Source organism: Aspergillus tubingensis (genome assembly GCF_013340325.1).
Source record: "Aspergillus tubingensis WU-2223L DNA, scaffold_4, whole genome shotgun sequence".
NCBI classification, from domain to species: domain Eukaryota; kingdom Fungi; phylum Ascomycota; class Eurotiomycetes; order Eurotiales; family Aspergillaceae; genus Aspergillus; species Aspergillus tubingensis.
The window spans coordinates 2,099,183-2,126,233 of NW_023336278.1; the positions used below are offsets into that span (position 1 = coordinate 2,099,183).

At 51.1% G+C, this 27,051-nt stretch overlaps 9 protein-coding genes and 1 non-coding gene across 10 annotated transcripts; 2 read left to right on the top strand and 8 right to left on the bottom strand.

Moving 5' to 3' along the window:
- Window positions 1-493: 493 nt before the first annotated feature.
- Window positions 494-5,145, bottom strand: AtWU_03241 (sister chromatid cohesion factor PDS5; the record flags this gene model as incomplete). Its single annotated transcript, XM_035498354.1, has 3 exons — window positions 494-2,947; window positions 3,003-4,676; window positions 4,789-5,145. The coding sequence occupies 3 exons, from the start codon at window positions 5,143-5,145 to the stop codon at window positions 494-496; spliced, it is 4,485 nt and encodes a 1,494-aa protein (XP_035354247.1).
- A 1,009-nt stretch (window positions 5,146-6,154) lies between these two features.
- On the bottom strand, window positions 6,155-7,878 carry AtWU_03242 (MFS transporter; the record flags this gene model as incomplete). The annotated part of the gene is made up of 2 exons (XM_035498355.1): window positions 6,155-7,062; window positions 7,131-7,878. The coding sequence occupies 2 exons, from the start codon at window positions 7,876-7,878 to the stop codon at window positions 6,155-6,157; spliced, it is 1,656 nt and encodes a 551-aa protein (XP_035354248.1).
- Window positions 7,879-9,823: 1,945 nt separating this feature from the next.
- On the top strand, window positions 9,824-9,928 carry AtWU_t73. The gene is made up of 2 exons: window positions 9,824-9,861; window positions 9,885-9,928. It is a non-coding gene; the product is annotated as a tRNA-Ser (tRNA).
- Window positions 9,929-11,110: 1,182 nt separating this feature from the next.
- On the bottom strand, window positions 11,111-13,112 carry AtWU_03243 (putative PHD and RING finger domain protein; the record flags this gene model as incomplete). Its single annotated transcript, XM_035498356.1, has 2 exons — window positions 11,111-12,690; window positions 12,812-13,112. 2 exons carry the CDS (start codon window positions 13,110-13,112, stop codon window positions 11,111-11,113), a joined length of 1,881 nt encoding a protein of 626 aa, XP_035354249.1.
- A 1,266-nt stretch (window positions 13,113-14,378) lies between these two features.
- On the bottom strand, window positions 14,379-15,026 carry AtWU_03244 (60S ribosomal protein eL43; the record flags this gene model as incomplete). The annotated part of the gene is made up of 4 exons (XM_035498357.1): window positions 14,379-14,442; window positions 14,580-14,744; window positions 14,890-14,920; window positions 15,008-15,026. The coding sequence occupies 4 exons, from the start codon at window positions 15,024-15,026 to the stop codon at window positions 14,379-14,381; spliced, it is 279 nt and encodes a 92-aa protein (XP_035354250.1).
- An 812-nt stretch (window positions 15,027-15,838) lies between these two features.
- On the top strand, window positions 15,839-17,300 carry AtWU_03245 (uncharacterized protein; the record flags this gene model as incomplete). The annotated part of the gene is made up of 5 exons (XM_035498358.1): window positions 15,839-16,028; window positions 16,081-16,228; window positions 16,281-16,353; window positions 16,410-16,534; window positions 16,592-17,300. The coding sequence occupies 5 exons, from the start codon at window positions 15,839-15,841 to the stop codon at window positions 17,298-17,300; spliced, it is 1,245 nt and encodes a 414-aa protein (XP_035354251.1).
- Window positions 17,301-17,675: 375 nt separating this feature from the next.
- AtWU_03246 (alpha/beta fold hydrolase) lies at window positions 17,676-19,255 on the bottom strand (the record flags this gene model as incomplete). The annotated part of the gene is made up of 7 exons (XM_035498359.1): window positions 17,676-17,953; window positions 18,027-18,078; window positions 18,151-18,481; window positions 18,572-18,681; window positions 18,741-18,848; window positions 18,947-18,999; window positions 19,177-19,255. The coding sequence occupies 7 exons, from the start codon at window positions 19,253-19,255 to the stop codon at window positions 17,676-17,678; spliced, it is 1,011 nt and encodes a 336-aa protein (XP_035354252.1).
- Window positions 19,256-19,801: 546 nt separating this feature from the next.
- On the bottom strand, window positions 19,802-21,028 carry AtWU_03247 (pinin family protein; the record flags this gene model as incomplete). The annotated part of the gene is made up of 4 exons (XM_035498360.1): window positions 19,802-20,227; window positions 20,301-20,369; window positions 20,481-20,931; window positions 21,018-21,028. 4 exons carry the CDS (start codon window positions 21,026-21,028, stop codon window positions 19,802-19,804), a joined length of 957 nt encoding a protein of 318 aa, XP_035354253.1.
- Window positions 21,029-22,188: 1,160 nt separating this feature from the next.
- Window positions 22,189-23,506, bottom strand: AtWU_03248 (twinfilin; the record flags this gene model as incomplete). Its single annotated transcript, XM_035498361.1, has 4 exons — window positions 22,189-22,305; window positions 22,364-22,615; window positions 22,706-23,343; window positions 23,488-23,506. The coding sequence occupies 4 exons, from the start codon at window positions 23,504-23,506 to the stop codon at window positions 22,189-22,191; spliced, it is 1,026 nt and encodes a 341-aa protein (XP_035354254.1).
- Window positions 23,507-24,012: 506 nt separating this feature from the next.
- On the bottom strand, window positions 24,013-25,223 carry AtWU_03249 (putative succinate:fumarate antiporter (Acr1); the record flags this gene model as incomplete). Its single annotated transcript, XM_035498362.1, has 5 exons — window positions 24,013-24,626; window positions 24,692-24,890; window positions 24,942-24,991; window positions 25,055-25,102; window positions 25,157-25,223. The coding sequence occupies 5 exons, from the start codon at window positions 25,221-25,223 to the stop codon at window positions 24,013-24,015; spliced, it is 978 nt and encodes a 325-aa protein (XP_035354255.1).
- Window positions 25,224-27,051: the final 1,828 nt, after the last annotated feature.

A 27,051-nucleotide genomic window follows, 5' to 3' on the forward strand; every position in this document is an offset into this window, starting at 1 on the left:
TAAGATGAAGAAACACGGACAGACAGATAGTCCAGATAGATTGATGGATAGATAGATAGATAGATAGATAGACAACATACATGCGGAGTACATACATACATACATGCACACATATCCTAACTGCTTGCGGGAGGGGTGGACTTGACAAGAGAAATGAGATAAACTGCGGTTTGAAAGAAGATAGATGATGGAGATGGGTATACACAATTCGATTGAGTTCATATTCAGTTCCAGTTCCAGTTCAGATTGCATCGATGATATGAAAGAGGGATGGATTGATTGCTTAACGATGTGGTAGATTGGGGGGCAACTTCAAAAGTTTCATAAGTAGAGAGGAAGATACAGAGGATGACACCACTCCGACAAGTCAATGAAAGATACAATATAAATCATTTCGAACTGACGCTGCATATATCACATGTTCACTTCGCGCTGGTTTTTGATACATACATGCTAGCTAAACACTCAGGGGAGAGAGGGTATCCAGATCCTCTTATCCTCTTCGAGAGGATCGCCGGTTTGGTAGAGTCGAGGTTCGTTTGCCATTGCCACTCGGTTTTGAAGGTGCTTGCTCTGTGGGTTTCTGCGGGGATGTAGGCGGCGGGGATGAGAGAGGCGAGTCTTCCCTGTCGCTTAGGATCTCGTCCAGGGCTGCTTCTTTGTCTGGAAGGTCGACGCTGTCGTTGTCCTCCTCGCTGTCGGCACCGCCATCCTCTTCTGCTTCCTCTTGTTCATCGGCTTGCTCTTCCTCCCACTCGTCCATTTCCATATCATCTTCATCGCTGTCCCGGTCCGCGTAACTGACTCTCCGGGATGCACCTCTGCTGCTGCGTCTCCTTGCTGCCGTGCTCGCTTTCTTGGCAGCTCCCTCATCCGAGGACCAACCGTCGTCGTCCTTCTTCTTTTTCTTGGGGGTCCTGGTGGTTCCCGCGGAGCCGGACGACTTGCGCGGCCGAGCGGGCTTCTTCTCCTTGTCTTTCCGCGCCTTCTTCGTAGCGCTTGCGTCGCCGCCTGCTTCAGCCGATTCGGGCTTTCTCTTCTTTGCTGAACCGTGGGACCCGCTCTTGGTCCTCATGACGGATCGCACGATGCGATCCAGCAAGTCTTCGCCTTCTTCCGGGAAGAAGTTCTTATCTGCAACCTCTTGCGCCTCGCGGTGGCTACCCATCGGGGCGAAGATCGAGCTTGGCACTCCCATCTTGCCAGGGTAAGTCTGCAGGATGTTGGTGCCGCCAGCTGCGCCTCCAAACTTGCGCTGTTGCGAGTAGATGTCCGCAAAGCGACGAATAGTCGCTTGGGCTAGGTCTGATAGCGTGTGGAGACGGGTGCTCATCTCGTCAGTCTTCGTGATACCGTCTCGTGTTTGCTTGACACGCTGTGCGATGTGGAAGATCAGTGACAGGTTGTGTTCATTGGCCACAGCCTGCAAATAGAAGAGAATGTAGCGGGAGAAGTCGACTAGTTCGGCTACCCGAGTAGACTCTTCCATTTCAGCCGGAGGATAGTCGGGATGGTAGGCGAGAAGGGACAGTAAGCGGGAGAACAAGGATTCCATGACCGTCTGTTGATCGTTTCTTTTGCCATTGGTTTGTTGCGAGAAGAATGAAGCTCGCGACCGCAGCCAGGTAAGTGTGCTGTCCTTCAAGCTGGCGATAGGCTCGAAGGCGAGGAGGAAGGGGACTGTGTACCAACGGTAGCTCAAGTGCGTTTTCTGTACAAGCTTTTTCTTGAGCTGGCTGATAAATCCACTTCTCACCTCGAGGACTGGGTCCTGAGCGACCAAAGCGATCGAGTTGAAATCCCGCGGGCTAAGCAACTGGTCGCAAAGTCCATGGGACGCGCAAAGCTTAAGCAGTGACCTGGCTGCCAATAGACGTAGCCGTGACTTTTGCGTTGCGGGCGTGTCCTTCTTCTTAGACAATTCGCCGTCGTTCACGACGAGTTTGTTCAGAGTATCATAGACCGGTCCCGCGTGAGCACGGAAGTCCTCTTCGTCATCCGAGCCATCCTTCGCACGTAGGCGATTGACAATGATCTTCAGAGCCCACTCCTTAGCTGCTGTTTCATCATCCACTACATCAGACCACGCATACCCAGCGTCTGGCTGGGGAGAGCGATTGGTCAGAAGAATCTTGTTGACGGCAATCGAGATGATAGCGTCACTCTCTTCATCTGCCTCCCGCGGAGCCAAAAGGTTCAGCTGGGACAAAGTAGCCAATTTGGTGAGGAAGCGATCAGAGCCGTAAGCCCAGTCGGAAACGCATTTCTGTATCAGATCCTTGGCATACATTTCCTTCTTGTCGGCAACAGCCATGAGGATAGAAACGGCATGCTTAGCCGCTCTAGGTGACGGACTGTGCAGTGCGTAGCTCACCAATGACTGGAGAAATTTCCGTTCCTTGGGAAGCTTCGATGGGAGCTTCTTTGCGAAACCCGAGCATGCTTTGAGGATCTCTTCGGTGCCCGCACCATCCTTCGTGGAGGAGCTGGGCGTCTGCGATTCCAGATCTTTGCACATTTCCTGGACCTGCGCTTCCAGTACCTCGGGATTTCGAGAAGAGATCTCCCGCAACATCTCCTGGGCAGGGTTAGCCAAGCCATTCTCGTCCGTTCTTGAAAGACTCATGATGGCTGGAATATGGCTTCTGTTGAACACCAATGAGCTGGAGCGATACAAGAGAGGCGTGAGAGTATCAAGCAGGGAGGAATTGTTGGAGCTTTGCAACCTCCTTCCCAGTTCTTTGATGGCTTTGACTACGGTCCGATAATCACTGACCGCAGCCATTGAGAACCGGATCAGCTGGTAACCACGCCGGTCGTGCACCTTGGCGAATTTCCAGAGATCTGCAGATGTCCGCGACGGGTCAGGGAGAAGTTTGGACAAGGTGTCAATCACTTTGCTCAATTGAGCCTTGATCCGTTCTTGGTCCTTCTCCATTACGCCGCCCTATGTCAAAAGGCATCAGCAGTTGAAATTTTAAAGGGACTGTCTCGGAACTTACATTGTACTCCTCGCAAGCCTGCAGATAGACCGTCATCGCGGTCCTCATAGATATTTGACGGGCTTGCATGGCAAAGAACACCTTTTTCGCCTTCTCATCGAGGCTCTTGAGAAGGGTGAGTATGCGACGGGCCCGAATCTTGTCAACGTCGATATCTCCATCGCCTTCCGAGGCCTGCGAGTCCTTCTGCTTCTGAGACTGGCTCGAGCTACTCCGCGTCAGCTTACTCTTGACGGGAGGATAGTTGAGCGGAAGCAGAATATCGAAGAGCACGCGATCGATCAAGACGTGAATGTCAGGATCATTGGTGAAAAAGGCATCGAAGATCTTGGAGGGTCCATCCTTGAGCAGAGTGACTGCTGGCTCGTTCGCCTGCTCAATTTCACCCACTGCAACGGCCCAGATTCGAGCCAAGGTCTGCGTTGCGTGCTCGCGGACCTGTGGCTTGCGATCCTTGACCCGCTCGGCAAGGATGAAGAGGACGGAATCAGGGGTAGAAAAGCCTCCACTGGCGCCCAACTTGTTAACGACCTGGGTCAGGCCAAAGTTGCTGATGGCATCGACGGCGGCCACCCGCACCTTCTCGTCCGCATCGCGAAGCATCGAGGCGATATGTTTGATGAGCGACTGCTCTTCGCTTTCGCTCAAGCCAGAGCCACCCGCAGATGTCAGCAGAATCCGGCCAACAACGGTGACCCAAGCAGCTCTTACTGAGGCGGATTTGTCCAGCCGGCGACTCAGAAAGCTTTCATAAGTGGAGCTGTGTGTCTGCGAGAAGGGTTTCGGAGAGAAGGGGGTGAGAAGAACACTAGGTTGAGGGATCGTCTGCGCGTACTCCTCTATGGCCACCGGCGGATAAGCGGCAGGATCCATCGGCGGCGGAGGGGGTGGTCCAGCAACCCCGATACCTGCCGTAAGATCACCGATGGTCTGGGTAGCCAGGAGACGCAAGGACAGCGACTCTGCTGACAATTCCGCCTCGAGTTGCGGAACCACGTTCTGCAACACCTCGGGACATGCTCTCCACAGTTCTCGGATGAGGCGGTGCGCCTTGCTCAATTCCTTGATGTCTTCTCCCTCCTCGTCGGAATCGTCCAGATTGGGCTTCCGATGGCCGCCCTTCGAGGATCCATTCGCACCCTCCGCAGACGCATCAATGATGACGTTGTTGAAATACTGGCTAATGTGGCTCGTCATTCTCTCCGGGCATGCTTGACAGATGGCCTTGGCCATATTGTACGCAGGAGGGTAGTCTTTCAGAAGAAGCGTTCCCTGTTTCGCATCCACCGGCGCATCGCCTCTCTTCCCTCTTTTGTTCGGCGCCTCCATGGCACGGGGGTCGATGCGCAGAAATTGGGCCACTATGACATCGACCACATCGGCGGCAAGAACAGGCGTCTCGTCGATAACCGTCACGAGCAGGCGCGTCATGTCGAACTCGACATTCTTGGCGACCTCCTCTCCCGTAGACGTTTTAGAGGACCCAGAGACGATGTCGAAGCAGCTCGTAAATAGAGGGATGATCAATGAATCGGGATGGTCCAGATCTGTCATCAGCACGATACTCTTGACCTCCGCAAGAGAGTTCAAGACGTAGATGTGCTGAGCATTGTAGGAGTTGGATGGGTCCCCGAGCGCGGGGACGATGGACGAGACGATGCAGGTAAAAATGTCCTAAATTTCGAGCGAACGTCAGTCAGCACGATCATCGCGCGCAAGCAATAACGAGTAATGGATGAAAAGGCCGAGTGCGACCGTCTTCAGGGGTTGGCAATTGGCCGCGCACCTTGAGTTGATTGCCCGTAAAAGGCGCGTCGGGCGCACAGAGACGCAAGACATCGACGATACAGCACGCCGCCCAGGCTCTCACACCGCGATCCTTGTGCGCCAGGAGATGAGCCGACGCGAGCTCCTGCGAGACCTTTTTCAGCGAGTCCGTATCAATTTCCTCCTGCTCCAGTCGGCGAAGCTCCTGCGCCAGGGTCTGCAAGCGTTGCAGCAGATCGGCGATGGGAATGGCGGACCGACCGACGCGCCAGGACAGAGGCTCATTGAACTTGAGACGGCGCAGGCCCGCAGATGTATCTTCCGGGTCCACGGCCTCCGAGGCGACGGAGGGGCCCTGACGAGTGCGCGCGGGCATCGTGGACAAAGCGCGGGGAAGCCGAGGGAGTTGGAACGAGCTTCAATACACCATGCGCGGTATCGGAGGGGGGTGGAAGTTGAAGAGGGGGGGCCAGTCGACGTAGAGATAGGATAAAGAGACTCGAATGGTAAATGATGTGTGTCGGAAAAGGGGGGAGAGGGAGGAAAGGAAGCTGCACGTGGGAGGAGAAATTGGGGGGGGAAGAAGAAGAGAACCGATAGACGGTGGACTTGGAGGAGAGAGTGACTGGCCGAGCAAAGCAGAGCAGAGCAAAGCAAAGCAAAGCACAGCACAGCAAAGGAAGTCCGACCGGCGAGACCAAAAGAACCACAAGAAAATCACCGCCTTTCCACCGCCTCCACTTTCGGGACGCGTCGCGCGACTCCTTTGCTTTTGTACTGTTTCAGGAACTTTTCTACTATTGCGCCAGTAGTAGTTGTCTACTGACCAGTACGCAGTAGGGGACTTCTGGTCAGAAATGTCTTAACTCTTAATGTCTTGAATGGATGAAGAAACAGGGTGGATTTGTCTTTCACCTCCCTGCCAGTTGGTGATTTGACTTGATTAATCTGCACGCTTCCCAATCGGTCTGGAGGTGAGCATTGACCAATCAAGAGTAGAGACGGCAAGCAACCTGTTGGCACTTTCCGGGTTTCACCACCAAAGGAACACAGTAATAATATGGAACAATTAATATATACCAGTATTTGCAACCATCACTATCATCATCATATTATTTTATATTGTGTATATATTTATATGGAGTACACCTGCAGATGCAAATCCAATCGCTATCTATATATATCCCCCATGTCACATTACTACCTCAATCAATAAACATTAATCATCCCAAGTTCTATATCCCGCTGGAACAACGCCATGATGCTGATGCTGATGATGCGTGAAGAATGCTGTGTGAGTCCCATCCATAAAGAGAAATTCATGAGAGAAGATGTAAGTTTTCAGTTCCTGTTTTCGTCCTCCTTTATTCACTCTTCCACCCCATTTACAACTTGGGACTGAACCGGCTCATAGCCCGAAGCTTCTTGCCGTAGAAGAAGAAGAGGACGGGAATGGGAATCATGGCGACCGTGATGAAACCGAGCAGACTGGAGGCCCAGTCTACTCCCAGCTTGTTATACATTTGCGTGGCAAAGAGAGGGAATGCACCTCCCAGGCTACTCCGCACCAAGGTGTTGGCGGCGATGGCTGAGTTGGCGAACATCAAGTACACGTCAATGATGTAGTTGAGTCCCTGCATGAAAATCACCAGGATTCCCATGCCAATGGGCACACCAGCCACAACCTGAGCGCCCCAGGAGGTACTGGGATGCGAGGTCCAGCCGAACCAGAACAGACCAGCGGGCAGCAGCACCGACGCGATCATCATCGGAATGAGACGCTCCTCGGGCACCACACGGCCGTGTTTGGCCAGCTTCCGAGCGAATCGCGTCTTCGTCTGCCAGATAATCAACGCCGCTCCACAGAGCACTCCCACCAAGATGCCAATGAAGGGCAGCCCTGCGATACCCTCGTTCGTCCACCCGCGCACGGACTCAAACGACACGGGGTAGGCTTCGAAGAACAGATATAGGATGCCGTATACCAATGCCAAATACAGAGTGATCAGAAGCAGAATGGGCTCGAGGAACAGCATCATCACCGGCCGCAGGAGGTACTTGGTCACGATGTCGTTCATCGTGGGGCGAGCATTGTCCAAGAGGGAGTGCAGAGCCTCGTTCCCGGTCTCCCGACGAAGACGAGCGGCACGTTTCTGAAGGATTCTCGGCGCATACGTTTCGGGGACAATAAGGAAGGCCAGCAGGCCAAAGGATCCCGAAGCAATCAAGGTAATCCAGGCCGTCCAGCGCCAGCCAAGGTACGAGTCAGTGAGGTACCCTCCGACAATAGGACCTGCATAAGACATGTTAGCAAATGACCTCTACAGTATGTTATTCGGGGCGCAATGGGAGCTTGCTTACCAAGAACGGGTCCAATGAAGGTAGCACTGGCAAATGCTGAAATAGCAACCGCACGATCAACGGGATCCCAAAAGTCGGCCATCGCACCACCCACTACTGCCAGGGGCGAGCAGCCAAAGATACCAATTAAGAATCGGCAGACCAAGATGGTCTCCACGTTCTGTGCCACTGCAACGGGAATCTGGAAGATGGCGAAGATGGCGTAGCCAGAGAACAAGGGAATCCTACGTCCATACAGCTCCGACAGAGGAGACCAAAACAACGGTCCAACTGCGAATCCGAAAACCACCAAACTGGTTGCCAAAATCATAACCTCAGTCGAGACACCGAATTCCTTGGCAGTCACAATGGTTGCAGTCGAGAAGACGCTACTGGCGAACGTGATCCACGTAGTCATGAATGACAGCGACATGGTGATCAACCACTTGCGCCAACGGGGCATGTTCTGGGGATTTTCGGGGTCATCTGGACCGTCCCATTCCACCAAGTTGGGATCCTTTTCCTTCTCCGCTGTCTTTTCCAGTTCTGGTTGAGGTGCGCCGGCCTCGATATCATATCCATCTTGCTCCAACTCCTTGTCGATGACGTCTTCGCGGCCTTTTTCTGGGTCGCCGGATGTACTGGCGGATTCCGATTTAAGAGTCGAGTCGGAGGAACGCAGATGCGCTTCGTGTGTTGTGTCGAGATGCGAAGGTGCAAGGTTCGATTCCGGTGCTGCAGCACCGGAAGTATGCTGTATGTCACTCATAATATATGTCTGCGCTCACCCAAATGCGCCAACGAGAGCTGATGATCTTGATGCTATGGGAGGGGTTGCGAAGAATGAGAGACCAGTTCTCAATGTGGAGGAAACCGCCCTGGACGGATACAGATATAGTATACAATACTGTCTCCACAGACCAATCGAAATGTCTAGAGGGACTGGGGAATAGGATACGCAAAACACCTGCCGGGAGACTAGGGCCATGGTGGACATTATAAAGACATCCAAACCTCTTCACTGAGTGGGCCTCCTCAAGCCAAGACATGAAGAAATGATTAATCAAGACCGGTCTTAATCATGGAAAAGCCGACGGGGTTAAGCCAGGCGGGATATCTCCAGCGAGGGACCCCACTCCTAGGACCGGTCCATATTGACCATAACATCCCAAGGTCCCAGGATCAGGTTACCCACCTTCCTACAGATCCCCGACTGACCTCAAATGTGATCCTGTGCTTAAATTAGGGCAATGCCATCATGCCCGGGCTTGATTATGAGCCGTTATATCCGAAGGATGACCAGGGTCCCCGGTGTTTACAGGATTCTCATTGGGAACGTACTGATCTGTAGGCCAGACATAACGCAAGCGTCATGAATAATGCGTTTCCCCGGCTGCACAACAAGCCCCTCAGGCAGCACTAACAAATTGGGGGCGGCCATGGGATGCAAAATCTTCGCTCTATGCGGCCAAGTGGGCACCAGCTCGCGCCTCGGTGGCTCCGAATCTCCGAAATGATTCATGAAAAAGGTTAGATATCAGCACTGGATCCAGTGCCCACTTCTACCCGATGTCTTGGCATGCCTATCTCGACATTTCTCGACACTTCATCCTCAGGACGTGCGCAGACTGACCGTTGATGAGATCAGTCAGTTTCATGTGTTTGTGCCAGACTGTGGTAGATATGTCAGCAATAGCAGCACGTGGTAGTTACAGCAATCGGTCTGCCATATCACGCAATCCACTGTTGGACTTATCTACGCGTCTGCAACTTGTGCAGTGATTCGTCATCTGCTTAACTTCAGCCTGTCCACGGGCCATACGCTGGGATACGAACCAGGAACGGCGGCACATTTTCTGAGACCGAAAGCCGAAACCATACCTAATACGGTTAGAAATCCAGGTGCTAACCCTCAGCGACTTGAAACCTCATCACCAGAACTAATCTACTTGAAGATAAACAGGCTGACTTTGTGCTTGTGTGGCTTGAATAGTGTTGTAGTGGGACCGTGGGAAGAAAAAGAAAGGGGTTCCATAGGTTATAGCTATGGGCTCCATAATTTTTTTTTCTCTTGCCTTTCTGTTTCCCTTCTTTTCACGTCTAGACCTTCGTCGGATGGAGACCTGACTGGATCCTGCAAGAAAAAGAGAAACGAGACAGAATTATGTGACAGCTCTTTAGGTCAAGTCTCAAACACACACCTCCTACTAACTGCTGCTAGACAGCTAGGTCGTAGACAACTCATGCCGGAGAATAAATACAAGGCAGGTCAGTTTGACAAACGAAACAAAAAGTCTATTCTCAAAGAACTTATCCGCCCGCTACATGATAGCCCGTGACGAGAACCGCATTAGCAGAGCAAACAGCCCCAATGACGACCAAACGAACTACTCCGGTAAGAAGAAGTGCTTGAAGAAAATTCCATTACCCACCAATCAACCAACAAGGCAAGATTTACCTACTACTGTACTACAACACAGGACCATACGGAACTATTCCGATCCACCACACACACAAGAAAACTAGTAAAAAAAAACCCTTGACTACCCATAGAAACAACGAACCGAACCTATCCAAGCTAAGCAATCAATAATGCCAATGTCCGAAACCATGGAACAAAGAGAAGAGCTTGAATGATTGTGGATCAACTTCGCTTTACTCAGACACTTTGCAATATATATATCATGAACAGGAAGGATAAATATAACCAATCAGACACTTTGGCCGAGTGGTTTAAGGCGCAGGCCTGCTACTACATCTCCGTACTAGCTGATTAGCCTGTGGGTTCGCCCGCCTGGGTTCGAGTCCCAGAGGTGTCGCATATCTTTTTCTTTTTTATGCCCTTCTTTCTATACTACTAACTCTAGTTGGTAAGTTAATTACTTACTCTTGTTTTGTTTCTGGGTGCATCATATGAGGGTGAGATGATGGTTCTATCCGACTACTACTTACTTACTATTTTGGTCGATTCTCTCTTCTTCCTCACACTACTATGTACAATATGTATGCATGTGGTAGCATGTATGTAGTAAGTATATCATGAAACCAAACCCCGAACCCTACCTACGTCCCAATCTTCCCATGCAAGCGTGCATGCATGCACTGATACCTAGCCAGCTACTAACAGATAATAAGTACCTTATAAGGCAGTCCCAGATCATGCGAACCGGTTAGTAACTACGTACGTAGCCTAACCTAGCTAGCTAGCTAGCTAGCAGATCTATTTACAGTGTAGTGTCTGTTCACAAAGAACTCAAAATAGCTCAGTAGCTAACTGCTTCGGCAACCTACGATCCGATCGATCTATGATGGTTGCTTGGTTGGGAACCCGTGCATGCAGAACACTTGCTGCATATCCGAGCTGCCCGTGATACTTAAGCGAGAAGGAGAGGGCAGATAAAGAGGCAAGAGATGATGGTGTGATGTGATGTGGTCAGTCAATACATGCTAGGCGGGTGAGTCCGATCGGTTGCAATTGGCGGTGACTATACATAGTACTACGTACGTACTCTACTTTCATGTTTACTTTTCTGCAGTGTGGGACTGATGTTACAGATTGAATGGATATGCAGCTGGTGGTGGTTGGTCTCAAGTTTGGGTTGTTAGGATCGAAAATTGGGTTTCAGTGGTGTCTTGTTGTCATTGGAGCGGTGAGGACTACTGGTAGGTCTACATTGTTGTGTCTGTGCTATGTCGCAGAATCACAACGACGCATGTACTGCCCACGCTGGCCGTCTAGGATCTGGACGGCCGGCAAAATGACATCCATAGTATATCACTCAGGTATATAATAAATGCAAGACAATGCTACAGTATGCGGTGGACAACATACGCCACCCAGCCGGCCAGTATATTTCTCAATGGGTATCCAACCCTCCCGTGCAAGTTCCGGCCAAACGGGAGTTGTCACTTGAAAAACAAACGCCGGGTTGCCTTATCCTCCCACAGGAATCAGATTAATCGCTGCAAAACGCCGGGAAATGCAAGACGCTATTCAAGTATCAAGAGCTTTCATCAACAGAGTCACTGAGGTCGTGGCGTTGTTTCAACGCATCAACGGCCTTTTCCACTTCTTCCTTGGCCACGGTAGCCAGCGTGGCTTTGGCCCCAATTCCGAGCGTTTCAACGTCGCCCGCACGCTCGTACAGCTTCCGAGATATATTGCGATTGATTTCCGTGTACTGTTCTTTCGTGATGGTCTTCGAACGATAGTAAGGCTTAAGCGATGAACCGACCAGCTTCTGTATGTCAGACTTGACTTTGAGGGACAAGCCGGGACGACTGGGCGAGCTGTCGTCGGAACGGATAGCCGCTGATCGAGTGGCAGAGCGAGGTATCCGACGATTCGGGCGGTGAGTGGGGACTTGCGACGAGTGATCGTCTTGGGCACTGCGAGCAGAACCAACCGGCGACACATCTGGCGAAAAAGGTGGAGAGGACGGGTCTGCTGGTGACCCCAGTTGTAGTGGAGACATGGGCCTGCTTCGGAGGGTTGGAGGCGGTGTGACGGAAGACAGACGCGGGGAAGAGTGGTTAGAGGGGGCAGGTGAAATGGAAGGCGACGAGGGGCCTGGGGTCGTATGATCGGTAGGTGCAATGGATGATTGACCGGAAGCGCCATGGGAAGTGACCCCATTCGGGTTGGACGATTCTTCAACCTCCTTTAGAAGGGATTGAAGGAAACTCGGTTCGCTCGAACTCTCGGCATTGATCCGAGCAGAGGCCTGTGCACTAGCAGCTCTCGATGATTCACCATTCTGTACCGCCCGAGCTGCCAGGTCTTCGGCCCTTCGAGTTCGGGGCCGCTTCAGCTTGCGTTCAGGTTCGGTAGGTTCAGGAGACGGCGACAACGTCGGTTCCTTACGTTTCCGGGCCGCGCTTGGATCATTCTCAATCTCACGGGCACGCTCGAAAGCATTCCAGGCCCTCATCTCTTCAAGAGACTCGGGCTCTGGGGTGGGCTCACGAGGAACGCGGGGCCGCGACGGGCGAGGCGCCTCGATATCCAGTAGAGCGGCAGTGTCTCGGAACCGATTGCCACCGCCCTGCTGCTCGGCAACTTCAAAGCGACGTTGCCAGGCTCGAAAATCACGTTGATGGGCTTCTTCCCTGCGCTGCTCTTGTCTAGCGCGCTCGGCAGCCATATCATCATCAAATGGAAAGTCCAAGTCAATATTCAGATGATCCCAGACAGATTGCCACACGCGAGCCCAGTGCAGCGAGTTGAGCTGGTTCCTGCTCTGCAGTCTGCGTCGCTGTGCTCTTGTGCGACGACCACGCCTGTCCTGTGTCTGGGAAGACCACTCGGCAGTCTCAGGAGACCGCCCGAGGCGACGTTGCGTCACACACCGTGCGCAGTACCAGGGACCCGTCGGGACAGAATCGAGGCCAACACAATATGTGTGAGAGGGGACATCGCAGCCATCACATAGGAGAAGCAGTTCTTCATTGTCTGCATCCCCACAGATTGGACAAGGTTGAAAATCGGCAAAATCATCATCTATATATTCAATGATCATCGACGGGTCGACTTCTGCTTGCTGGACTCGATCCTGCACGGCATAGGAGGATGTGACGGGACCTAAAGGGAAGTCAAAGATCAGTTAACTGAGATACACGCAACGAACAGGAAGGATATAGAGACCATCCATGACAATTGTAGGTAGGCCAATAGAAAGAAAAGGGACTTATCAAGTACTTACCACCAGGGCGGTCACTTAGTTCGACCATATTGAAACTCCGACGACATATCGGACAGCTGTTGGCTCGCTCGACCCAGGGCTTCAGGCAGTTATTGTGCAGGATATGCCCACAAGGGAGGAGCTGAGCGATCTGACCCGAGTCCTCTGTGCCATCTACGCCATCATGGTTGTTGAGAGAGGTATCCGCCGACTTGCCCTCTGCCCCGAGGTCAAGTCTTGGCGCGGCCTCGGCGGCGACGGCAAGAGGATCGCTGGCGCTTTCGCCAAGGTCTCCTAAGCACACAATACAGGTGTCGGACATTAACAGAAGGTGATGTGCCACAATTGTCTGCAGAGACGCTGAGAGAAGGCATGAAGAGCAACCGGCAGAAGGGACAGGAAGGCAGAGGGAGTGGGAAGGAGAAGGGAGAGAGAGCAGGTCGAGTGATGTGGGGAGAAAGCAACCGGCCTTTTGAAGGTGGACCTGAAATCCAGCCTAACGCAATGCAGTCTGGCCTCCAACGTGACCGGGCTTGGTCCAGCCAATAATATTCATTGAATATCGTCGCCTGGCCTTAGTCACCCGCGCGCTCTCTTTTTGAATGATGAATGAGAAAAATGCCTTGCCCTTGCAGCACCAGCTGAGTACCTTTGCATCTCTAGTCTCAGCAAGCCTCTTTCTTCCTAGTTAGTGGGTTCCCTCCCTCTGCTTTAGTAGTTGACTGTCTTTCTTTCTCTTCCCTGAAAAAGCTAGTAGAAAAGTCCACGGGTCGGTGTGACCCTGATCTTCCCCCCCTCCATGAGGATTAAGTAGTTAGTGTATAGTAGTGCGAACTCCCGAATGACCTTTTCTTATCTGCCTAAAAAATGACGAATAATTAGTTAACTTGATATATTTAGCTGACACAACGGTCCGTCCCTAGTGGTAGTTCGAGAAAACGAAAATAACCAAAGAAAAGGAACAGATACGTAGTGAACACATTTCTTTAAGGTTTGCGACCGTCTTGAGCAACCTGTCCGAACAAGCTACGGATAGAACTCTATATGAGTGATCAAGCAAAAGGAAGACCACATTTGGCACATATGGATAGTATGCATGCATGTCGATAAATGCACGAGGGGGGCGTTTTCCTTTACATCCTTGCGGAAATGCGGTGGTTGGCGGTGTCTCCCTACACACTCAACTCAAGAATTATCGAGTGGACATCCATCAACCTGAACCCAACATCCCCTGTTGAAATACTCACAAGCTACCACAAACGAGTCCATCAGATGGCATGGCACAATCACAAGTTGCTCCGTTATTTCCAAGTGCAGAACAAGAGTGGTAGTACGAAAAGGTTCATCCGATAAATCCGGTAAATCGACTAATTGGTTCGATGGAACTGGGTGAAAGGTCTGGAATCACCGATGGTATTTAAATCTATTGGTGAAGAAAACTCCTTGTGCAAACGACAGCAGTTGGCGTTACCAACATCGAACTAGCGGGCTTCGTGGAAAGAGACATTCGCTCATTGAAATTCTCCAGATCTCATTTTCTCATTTTTTGATTTAAACGTAATAGAAAAAAGTAATCCCATTATCACATTTAAACCTCCGCGATTTCTCTGAGACGACGGATGGTGGAGCGGGTAGCGGCGGCGGCGGGGGTACTGTAACACAATCCGAGCGATTAGCATCCATGTCATGCCCGCTTCTCAAGGGCCCAGTCCAAGTAGATGAAGATTGCACTGGACCCAAGACGCAGCTTATCCAAAGCAGCAGCGGCAACAGCAGAGTTGGTACTTACGAGACAGTGTAGGCACCACCGGCGACGGTCTTGTTGCAACCCTTGCACTCCCAGATACCAACAGCCTTGCGCTTGACGGTGTTCTTTCCGCAGAAGGTGCAGATGTAACGGGCGTGCTGGGACACTTCCATCTTCTTCACCTGCTTACGCAGGGAGGCACCGTATCTGTTATCAAACCATCGTCAATATCGATTCTTCTGTATCGCAAAAGTCGAGGTTGAATCTGTCGTCTTCGATTTCCGGAAAATAAAAACTCGATCGACTTCATCCCGATTTCAAGACTTCGTGGTGGAAAAGCGTGGCTGCATACCTGGTACCATATTTACCCGTGATACCGACCTCTGCAATAAATGTTAGTCTCGCGAATCGTCGTTCATAAATTCAAAACCTCATCAGTCGTTCTGTAGAGGTTCAAAAGGGGCACATACTCTTGGTGCGCTTCGTCATCTTGTCTCTGTGCGGCTGTTGAGGTCGAAGATGATAACAGTGCGGTAAGTCGAAATCGAGACTGAGGCTTTCTACTCGGGCGGGAATGGTTGTGGGCGGGCTCGCTTAGGGCTGGAACTTCGGTCACGTGCACCCCTTCAAATGCAGATGCTCCCTATGATGTATTCACTTGGCTACTCTAGTAGTAGCATACTTTATCATAATGTGGAAAATTATACGAGTGAATCTATAGAGAGATTCGTAACTTCTTTTAATCCATCTACTTTTCTGCTCATAGCCATGTTCGTCATTTTGCGCCGTACTGTGCGCATCTATCTCGAACCAACAGCCCCCCACGCACGTGTGTACACAAACGGATGGTTATGTAATGCGACACAGCATAACACAACTAATTAATTAGTTTACTAACCACTTTGTAACTAGTCGGCAATAGTTACCTCATGGTAAGCAACAAGGATCTGTATAGCTTCTTTAGAACCCTTGCTTGATTTTGATTACTGAACAGAACCGAGTAAAACCCTTTCATATGCTAGAGACGGCTACAATGAACTACACAATGTCCCCTCATCCCATTACTGCATTAAGCATAACCACATGCCTCGGTCCTCTCATCGGAGGTTTCTTCACATCGGGTTAGCCCAGGACCGCTGTTCAGCAACGCCGTCATGACTGGGTGGCATTCAGGAATCCCCCCTAGATTCATCCGTGGCGGTCAAATAATTTGCATAGTGCTTGTATCCTCTCTGTATCTGCTATTCAGTGTCTGCTTCGTATACCACAAATCAATATAGCCGACAATCCCTCGCAATCAAATGGAATCCAACAAGCAATATGATCTGATCGTCCTGGGGCCCACGGGCTATACAGGACGCTTCTGTGCTGACCACATCGTCAAGAACTTTCCCACCAACCTGAAGTGGGCTCTGGCTGGTCGTTCTCTCAGCAAATTGGAGAATATCGCCAAAGAGCTGAAGAATGTGAACCCGGATCGTGCCGAGCCAGGTACTTGATACTACATTTATGTTGGCTGAACACACCGTTGACTTGCTTGTAGACCTCCTCGCCGTGCAACTCAACCGTGAAGAGCTGCACCCGTTGGTCCAAAAGACGCGAGTTATCATTAACTGCGTGGGTCCCTACTGTTTATACTCTACGCCCGTGATTGAAGCTTGCGCCAGCAACGGAACTCACTACGTCGATGCGTCAGTCTGCCTCTGCATAACCAGTCCACCAATGCATAGCTAACTGAAGCAGTACCGGAGAGACACACTGGGTCAAGGAGATCATCGACGAATACCATGAAACTGCCAAAGCGAACGGTGCTGTTGTATGTACCTTACTCTCACGACTCCGCAATACGACAACAACCTAACTATCAATCAGATCATCCCTTGCGTTGGCATCGAAAGCGCACCTGCAGACTTGCTCGCCTGGGCTACAGTGAAGCGAGTCCGCGAAGATCTGTCCTGCCACACCAGATCAATCACCGGTGACATCCACGAGATCAAGTGAGAGACACCACCTACCCCAATAGGCCATCCAATACCTAACACCAACCCTCGCAGATCCTCCGGAGCAAGCGGCGGCACTCTCTCCACCGTTCTCACTTTCTTTGAAAATGTACCACCTTCCGAAATGCGCAAAATCTCCACCCCCTTTGCGCTGGCCGCATCGGCCCCTCCGAAAGATATCCCCCGTGAGCCGCTATGGGCGAGACTACTCGGTATCCGATCCGTCCGCGACATGGGTATCTTGACCACCTCTCCATCAGGCCTAGCAGACACCACCACTGTCCACCGCAGCAGTACCCTGATGCCAGAGTTCTACGGACCCCGGTTCTACTTCAGACAATTCCTTCGCGCCAGGAACGCCTTCACCGGAATCCTCTGGCACTATACGTTCCTGTTCGCTATTACGGCTCTACTCCTGCCTCCAGTTCGCACCCTCGTCCGGAAGTACATCTACACTCCGGGCACTGGTCCTACCCTCGAGGATTCCGTCAACGACTTCGTCGAGTACCGCGCCGTCGCGACTGCGGACCAGGATACCCCCACGCCTCAGCGCGTGCTGGGCAAGTTGAGATACCAGGGTACTATGTACGAGTTCACTGGGCTGAGTCTGGCTGAGGCAGCCATGACGATCCTGGAGAATGAGGAGAAGGTTAAGAAGGTGTCTCGTTGTGGTATCGTCACTACTGCTACTTTGGGTCGGGAGTTTATTGATCGCTGGGATAAGGTCGGGTGTCATATTGAGACTCAGATCGTTGATAATTGATTTGCTTGTGGCCTTGGCCGATTGACGAACTCTCAACAAGGTTTTGTTATATAGCTACTTATGACTTGATTTGGTTGTTTATAGATATTTACTTGGTTGTTAATAATATTACACTTGCCAGTGAACTGCCCCACGGCTCGTTCGAACAGCTCTCATACTATGCCGACCTCCATGTTATTTATATAAATGACTTGATCCTAGTACTGGTAACCCATTTTCAATAACCTGTTGTAAATCCCAAACAATCCTCAATATAAGCCCGCCCAGCGGATAATCCCAAAAGAGACCCAAGAATACAACGATCAAGCAACATATGCGTACAGAAAAGTACACTCGAGAACTACCCATACATACCATCCCCATTAGAATCAAAGCTCACAACCTCGACATCCTCAGACTCTTGAACACCACCTCCTTCAACCACCACGCAATAATCTCATTCACCTCCTCCGGCTCCTGCCACAGCGCCCAATGACCCGTGTTCACCTGTTTATACGTCAAATGCGGGACAGTCCGTGTCATTCCTTTTCCTAGATGAGGCGGCAGCGCAGAGTCCTTCAGCGCTTGGATGAATAGTAATGGGGCCGTGATGCGTGCGTTCAGGATGGCGAGCTCTTCTTCGTAGTTTATCTCTCGTGTGCGGTACCAGTTTACTGTGGGTTTGTTAGTGATTTTCTTAACACTAGGGATTGAGCGGTAATGGGAATAGGGATGGTTGGAACATACACGGCCCTCTCAGCCCATTCCGCGAGAATTCATTCGCATAGTATTCCAGTTCCTGGATTTCATCCACATTAGCATCTCCATCCCACTCCCTTCTTTCATAAGAAGAAAGTAGAAATAAACTCACCACCTCACTCAGCAAAGGCGACGGTCTAACAAGTTCCATCCGATCCAACAAAACCCCATACTCGGCATCAAACGCCACATCCCTATCATCCGTGCGACCGCCATACAGCGCCGACAAGAACTTTTCGATATCTTCCTTGCTGAAGATGACGTCTTCGAGATTTCCGCTCCGGAACTGCAGCTGGTAGGCGAAATGCGGCGCAATGTTCTCTACCATGTCTTCTAGTGCGAGGTATTTCCGGGTTGGCGCTGCGTATGGCACGCAGACTGTGAAGATGTGCGTTACGAGCTCCGGGTGCCAGAGCGCGACGCGGTAGGCGAGGGCGGCGCCCCTGTTGAGTTTGGGGTTTAGTTTATTTGATTGCTTGCTGTTATAGTGTGGAATAGATTGTTTGGATATCAAGGTGGAGGTGGGTGCTTACCAGTCATGTCCGCCGAGGATGATCTCGGGTGCGTCTAGTTGGATTGCGAGTTCTTTGATGTCGTTGGCGCAGCTTTTGTGCGAATATAGTTCTATTTCTTCGGGTGCGTCCTATTCTTTTTCGTTAGAATTAAACTATTCTTGTTTTTGAGGGTGATGATGGCACGTACTGTTCGGCCGTATCCTAGACAATCTGGCGCGACGACTCGCAGACCCATGGAAATCAACATGGGGATTTGGTAGCGCCATCCCATGGATAGGTCGGGGAAGCCATGGAGCTGTACAAAACAGATGATAGTTAGATCGTCTTGCTCGAATTGAATGACGTTTGTGATAGATATCACCAGTCACTCTTGATTGGGATGGCATCACGCACGAGGAAGATTGTTGCCCGATAAACCCCCGATTCGGGCTCGCTGTAGAGGTAGCCTGCAATATATATCAGCGATCATGTGTTACAGCTTGTAGAGTATTTAGATCGTAGATGAGTATAAGGGACAGCTGTGCTGCATGATTATAATAATGATGCATGATTTGAGGATTTATCAAGCCTGCAGGCAATCCGTCCTTTTGAATTGCATCAGATGTGCTGCATCTCCTACATACCGTATGTCTTGCCATTGACGTTTGCCGAGCGGCGCTCGACCCTCGGGTCGCCGGTTACATCGATCTTGTCCACGGTCATGACGGAACAACTGTTGGATAGAAGCTGCAATGTTCAAGTACTGACAAGGATGTCTACTGCAGCAAGAGATTAAGATGGAATGAAAGAAATGTTCAGGCAAGTTGCATGCTGCTATACCGACATTCCCAGGATCTATAAATGGTACCCTATGGAGACCCCCGCCAGCTGTCCCGTCACGTGCAACTGGGGCTATTGATCGATTAATATAAGACTAACTACAGGAAATGAGGCGACAGAGTCCATTGGGCACGAGTAATATGGCATTTCCGGCACACATAAACCTGTTTTCCTGGCAGTAGTTTCGCCCTGGTTGATTGGTGACCGCCGAATTGTTTGTGTTCAGCCAGCCGAAGGGGGAACTCGCCGGGCTTCCCGCCGAAATGCCTCGGTTCTTACTCGATGTAGACACTAAGAATGTACATAAGGAGGAGAAGCATAGACTTGCCTTCAACCTCCGGTCGACATTGCAATTCGCTACTTAATGTGATAGAATATGGTGGAATTAAATAAAAAAGAGAATGAGAAAGGGTGTCACCGCTTCTGCTGCTAATAGATTACCGTATCTTCTTGGTCCTCCTCCACTTCACCGCCATCATCGTCGTGTCGATGGATATCCGAGCGGTCATGGTCCATACTAGTAGATACATTGCTGTCATTAGCAGGTGAAGTCTCGGCTTTGGCTTCTTCGGAGCCTCCGTCGGCTGTTGTCTCAGCTCCCATAGTCACCGAAGACGCTTGAGCGACACTCTTATTCTCCATGGCGTCTGACTCGGACACCGAGGCTGGTTCCTGGGTCTCTTCATGCTCAGCCTCCTGCATCTTCTCATCCTGCTGCTCGGGGCTCTTCTCCTCGTGGGACGAATAGCGTGCTTCGAACTCCGCCACTTCTCTTGCGACAGTAGCTTCCGCCTCTTTAATTTGGTCCTGTATTACATCCTCATCCTCCGCCCTTAGCTGCCACGGCTTGTAGTACTGCAGAGAGAATAGTCAGAACCACCCAAACTCAAGCACCGACGCCACAAAGCCGTAAGGTTGGGAAACATACTAATACCGGCTCCGTCCTCGTTTTAAGGAAATGAGCCATCGCAATCATATTCGAGTGGCGCGTGCGCATCTGAGACATCCATCCATCAGCGTCTGCACGACGTAAACCGAGCAGCAAACCAAAAACCCAGCAAATCACCATCATGATCATCCTCCGGGAACACGGAATTTCACAACTCACCGATTCCTCCTCGTAGAACCTCTGCTCCTTCTTCCGAATCACCGCCCGTTCCTCCCGCCTCTTCTTCTTCAGCTCTCCATATTCTTCATCCTGCAACTTCAATTTATCCTGTTGTCGTCGCTCAATATCCGCACGTCGCTTTTGGGCCGCCGAGGTCGAGCTCTGCGAAAGCGTCCCCAGCAGAGCACCGAATAGTCGTTGGCCGCGTTTGCGCTCCTCATCTCGTCCTGCGCCACGCCGCGGTTTCCGCTCTGTTACATCCGGTGAGGCCTGTTTGCGATCCGGAATAGACTGGGTGTCATCGTGATGGTCCGTTTGTGAGCTAAGACGACGGCGTTTGTTCTCCGAGTCTGGGTCTTCAATCGACGACTGTCGCCGCTTTAGCCCTGCTTCTGGGGACGGGATTGTAGTAGTATCCTGGTCGGGGAGGGCGACGGCCGACGCGAGAGTTCTGTATTTCCATGCAAATGACCCATGTTAGCTGGGATAATTCTTGTTAAGAAAAGTAGTCAGGATAGGCAGCGAAATAATATATACCCTTCGGTCATATCTGGCAGGGAGGAGAAGCCGTGAGAGGTGAGGAAAGAAGCAAACGATAATCAATCAATCAGATGAAAAGAAGAATGCTTGTAAAATTAGGAAGAATAGACACTTGGTATCGAACAACTCGAATCAAAACATTCCGCGAAAACAACCAGACAGAAGTCACCGGGTATTCATTTGCAGCTTCTCTCAATCAAACCTTCGTTTCGGTATCGCGATATGCCCGGCGCGGCGGGACTCCAACGGCCCGTGCACGGACCACCAGACCGCCCCGAAAGAAGCGTTTCTTCCAGTTCCAGTCCCAGTTCCATCTCCCTCTCTGCCTCTCTCTGCTGTGTGTCCCCGACCCAGACTTCTTCGATTGCCTTCCACTGTGTCGCTGCTGACATATCACATTCTATTATTACGAAGCGTTAACTGCTCCTAATAACTGCAGCTTTCTTCGACAGCGGATCTGAGATTTGTCGTCTCGTTATTTCCTCGTTCTTCACGACTCGTCGCGTCCCTCTCACCATTTTCACAAAAGAGCTACTAATCTCATAATCCCACCATGTCTCGCCACCACCCCGATCTCGTCATGTGCCGCAAGCAGCCCGGTATCTCTATCGGCCGCTTGTGCGATAAGTGTGACGGCAAATGTCCCGTGTGCGACTCCTACGTGCGTCCCACGACCCTGGTCCGCATTTGCGACGAGTGCTCCTTCGGAAACTACCAGAACAAGTGCATCGTGTGTGGTGGAGAGGGAATCAGTGATGCCTTCTATTGCTTTGAGTGTACGCGACTCGAAAAGGATCGAGACGGTTGCCCGAAGATTATAAACTTGGGAAGTTCGAGGACGGATTTATTCTACCAAAAGAAAAGTTTTCGAAATCATTGATGCGGGCTGGGTGTTGTTTTTCCTTGTTCGCCACGCGTTTGGGCTCTTGGGCGAGAACGTCTGCTCTCTGCATCGTATGCTCCTGGCCTTAGGGAGCTCTGCAGACTTATGGGGGTGGCTTGGGCGAATATAAACGGTTGTTGAGTATGAGACAGCTACAGCTACAGAAGAGAGAGGAGATTGGTACCGGCGGTGTTTCGGTCACAGGTGCCCGGGGCTATATACTATCGCGGATCATAGAGCGGGATATACAAGAAATTACGGGGTCATCTACCCACGCGCGGAGATTTACCGACCCGGACGTCTCGGTCTCGCAAATCCCCGACTCGGTCCGTTGTCCTGGGGCGGGTGGACTTCTTCATGCAACCTTTCGCCCGTGATCTCATCGGGCGAGGATGCCTCGATCTGCGTGCTGTGTTAAAGAGACTCTTCAATCAATCGAGCGTTTGCAATCAGCTCTTACCTTCTTTGAAATCTTCAGGCCCTGATCGCCAGCCATAGTGATTGCATGCATCCGGGAGCTGGCGTACAGCATACGCTCCTTGATCGAGGAACCCGAGGGGCAGGTATAGATGAAGATTACCACGTCGGAGTCGGGGTAGTGGTAAAGCGTGTACCGGGGAGAAGACGAAGGGATGTGTGACTGGACGGCGTTCGCCTCCACTCCGGACTCAGTGGCAGCAACCTTGATCGCCTCCGTGGGGACATCAATGGCCTGTATTTAGACAATGTGAAGTTAGAACCCCAAATGAAAGAAATACCCCAAATGCATTGGATCGCAGGATCATGGAGAGAAGACACGTACCAGCTGAACCAGGCCACCCTGCTGTAACCCTTCGAGGGCCTGCTTAACATCGTCATCGACCTTCATCTTGACGGAAGCACCACCGAATGGGTTTGCTCTGTTGAACGTCCCACCAATACCGATATCTCTGCTCGGAGTGCCGCTGCGAGCCTCCTCTTCGGCTCTCCGCACAGCCTCCAACTCCCGCTCCTTCTCGCCCATCAGATCCTCCCGTCGGAAACCGCCCGCGGTACCCTTCTTCTCAGCATCCCGCTCCTTCCATGCCTCCTCACCAATGACCTCATCTTCATCCGTAGCGAAGATGGTGGAAGCGAACTTCTCCGTTCCCAGTTCCCTAGCCAAGGTGGCGCGGGTTGCGGCGAAGAGAGTCTTCGCGCGCACGCCAGCATTAGAAGGAATGTAGGTCAAAGCCACAAGGGAGGATGAACCATTCTCAGGGCGACGAATGAGGAGGTAAAGGGGAGTCTTGGGTTCAAGGACGGATGAGAGCTGGGAAAGAGACGGATAGAAGGCGTTTGGAGAGGCGAAAGGAACCGGGGAAAGGGGCGACAGGCTTTCCGACTTGATTGTTACGGGAAGGCAGAAGATGGATTCATCGGAGACGAAGTTCCTGAAGGCTTCGTGAAGCTCATCAGAGACTATTGTGTATAGTTAGCAAAGAATGCAGGAGTTGAGCGTAACTTGGGTTTGTAAGGTGGCATGTCCGAGGGGATCGGTTGCGGGATGTCGTAATCGTCAGGAACAAGGGGAAGACGAGGGGAACGAGATTTGTAGATATGTACCTGAGATTCCGGACTGCATCGTGAATCAAGGTCCAGCAGTAGCTCCTGGCCGTTTCGGATTATGCAACTTATCGGCCGGTCTACTTCCTGCAGTCGAGGGGTTTATCTGGAAGGTTGTTTCGGGGAGACAGACGGAGGGGAAGGGCAGAAGCGGTGTGTCTTGCTTCTAGCGGGGCTCAGTTTGCTGTAGTTTGCTGCCCCGGGCGATCGGCCCCCTTCTTATCTACGTGGGAAGTTTTGTATCTACTTCTGCTCTATACTACGCCCTCGGAATTCAGTGAACTTCTCTGAATGGTTTATTTGACTCTATCCAAGAACGGAGGTATGCTAACATAGGAAATGAACAAGGAAATCGGATATAATATATACAACCCACTCCGTGTGGATCTCGCCTGGCGGCTCACCAATACCCTCAAACATATAAACAGGAGAATACTGATAACTCAGCGATCGAAAACGCCACCATGCTCATGGTATCAAATGCTTTCGAGAACACACAGTGGCCATCCCTTCAATGGGAGCCACTTACTCTTCATAGTTTCCACCAACGAAAGCCCACCCGGAGGTCTCCAGCTTGCCCTTCAGGAACTCGTACACGGTGAAAGTGACGGCCTGACCAGGTGCCACTCTCATCACACGGGGTGTGATACCCTTGTAGAAGGCGCGAGCACCCTCTTGCTTGAACATGTCCTTCGCGATGACCATGATACGTGATACGGCTGATTGACCGGGCTCAGCGCGGGTCTTCTGCAGTCTCGTCTTGATCGTGTCGATCGGGGCGTTAGAGAAAGGTCCGACAGCACCGGAGATCAGACCGATAAAAGTTGTCTGGTAGGAAGGAAGCTGTGTGTTGCTGTACTCGGGCTGAACTCTCTGGAGGAAAGCCTTCAATTCGGTGTAGGCTGTGAAGTTGGCAGCTTGGTTGGTTCCTTGACGAAGGGCAGTCAAGGAGACACCGCGGTACAGAGTGCTGAATCCCTCTTCCTTGATCACGGTGAACAGCGCATGTGGTGCACTGCGGTACTTGGGGGTGTCGAGGGGGTCCGCCAAACTGTGATGTTGTGCTTGCAAACGAATCTTAACAACCTCCATAGGATTGACCACTGCCACGGCTTCGGTCACACCAGCAGCAAGACCAGCTAAATAAGAGGAGCACTGTTAGCCTCGATATGCATTACTGGACAAGGCCTTGGATGCGACTTACCCAGGAAAGTGGCTTTGCTGGTCACAGCACCGGTCTCCTTATCAGCAAGCATTTGCTTGTATGATTCGTAGGAGGTGAATCGAATTGCCATCTTAGGGATGATACCACCAAGGACGGCACCCAGACCCTTGTACAGACCCATGGCAGTCTCCTTCTTCACGATCTCAACACCGGTGGCAACGAACCCGCGGGGTTTTACCTGTTAGACTGTTAGCTGTGACCCAATGCTGCACACATGGTGTTCACTTACACCCGGTGCGCGGGCCCGGCGGGAGAGCTGCATCCGAACTTTGATGGTGTCTGGCATATACTGTCAGTGGAGTTCTCACCCAAGACAGTCAATTGACTTATTTTAGCACATACCAAGAGGGTGACACACGAGCGCTTCCATCATACCGGCACCACCACCAGCTGAACCGCAAGTTAGTACAGTACTCACTCAATGCGCCGGGAGGGTTTGCTTACCGATGAGGTTCACAGCCGGGGAGGCTGGCTTCTTGCCATTGCGGCCTTGTACAGTTTTTGCGGACATTGTGAACAATTGCTAATTTTGCAGAGATGTTGTTTTCTCCGTCAATTGGTAAGAAGCTCTTCTGCAAGAGCTATAGCCGGCAACGCAGTGGGACGAGCTTCCAGGCGATCGCTTGCAGCGAAAGTACTTTGACAAAAGGGGGGGAAAGAGGAGAGAAAGATCAAGAGTGAATCGCCAGCGATCCGGAGTCCAGGGATCTTTATTATTTTTTTAATTAAAAGAAAGGACGGGGACGATCTCGGAGGTTCACAGGAAGGCCCAAAAATACGGGGAGATACGGAAGTATAACTACGTCCCTCGGCTCTGCCCACCCAAGGTATTTAAATCGGCGAGTGAGGGAGTCACTTGATTAGCGGCTTAGCTGGAAGATCCCAAACATTCGCAAGGCCGTTCTCGGCAATGAGGATCTCAGACGGGCTCGGCTCCAGTGGCGGCTTTTGCTGTCGCTTTGGATTGATTTTAGCCCAGGCGTACCGGGCGTGGAGGGAGCTATGACGGGGAAGCGGAGGAAGCTTCTCTGGACGAGCGGAAGCAATGCCGCCGTCTTCGCACAGTAGACCAACAACCGAACGCCTTGAGTATTAACTTAGGACAGGGTCAACGGAAGGAAAAGAAACTAGTCAAGTGATTGGATTCTGGACTCTCCACGATTTACAATTTCCCTTAACGTGGGGGACATCCCATCACTTATACCCTTACGGCTGCCATCTCCCCGGTGGTGGTTAAGCTGCTCGTGTCTACTGAACTTATTCTCCCTCACCCCGAGGCATCGGGAGCTGCACAAAGTCATTCCGAATAACGGCGCGCAGATTGGCACTTCCAGTCCTTGTGGCCCAAAGGTGGCGTGGCCAAAAATGAACTCAGAGTGCCAATGGTTAGCCGGAACCAGAGATCATGGTTCCCAAATGTCAGGTAAGACCGGACTCTTCACATGCTGGAGAGTTCCCTAATGGCTTGGTTTCCAGCATATCGTCGTCATCTGCCAGTCGTAAGCAGCAGTAGCTACCTACACACCTACATAGAAAGCCTTAGCTTGTGACATGGCTTTCTTTACCCCCGAGACACGACCGTGACCCTAAAGTGTGGGGGATAGGAAGTTGGTGCACCAGTCCTATAATTTCCACGGGTAATTCCGGGCCAAGCCTGGGGTCGTTCTTCAGCCGAGGTCCTTTCTCCGTCCATCGGTGCCGACAGTTTGTTAATAGCAAGGAAATGTTCATCCTGTGTGGGATGGATAATAATTACAGTCTGAATATGATAAAAGGAAAAACAAAAGAAAGAACTATGCCTCTCATCTTGTGACCCCCAGGGATTTTCCCCTTTCCAGCTAGTATATTACCCTTTCGTTGCTTCCTTTTTTGCAAGTCACGGGGTTATGCATGTTCCCCTCTCCTGAAGGTTTACCCCACGGTTCATGATTTACCCACGCCCCCCGGAGGTCATTCTTCCGAGCATACATAACGAGATTATTAAGAGAAATAAACTTATGAAAAAAGAACAGAAGAATCTTTGAGCTGCGAGGAGATATGTATTTCTACTATGGGCATGTCCCAAAACAGACGAAAATAAATGGTCTATTTTTTAAATAAGAAAAATGATAAAGAAAAAGAGGGGATTAACCGATAAGATAAAAATACTATAAACAAGGGAAAGCGATCGCTCCCCCAGATCTTCACATGTCAAAGTATAACTGGACGGTTAGTCAGTAGATTGTTACTTTTAGTTAACTAACCAGCATATGATCTCTGCTGTTTTGATTATTCATCGCTCTATTTACTCTAAGTAGTGCAGATGGTCTTCCTGTATAGTCCCTATCATGTCTTGTCTT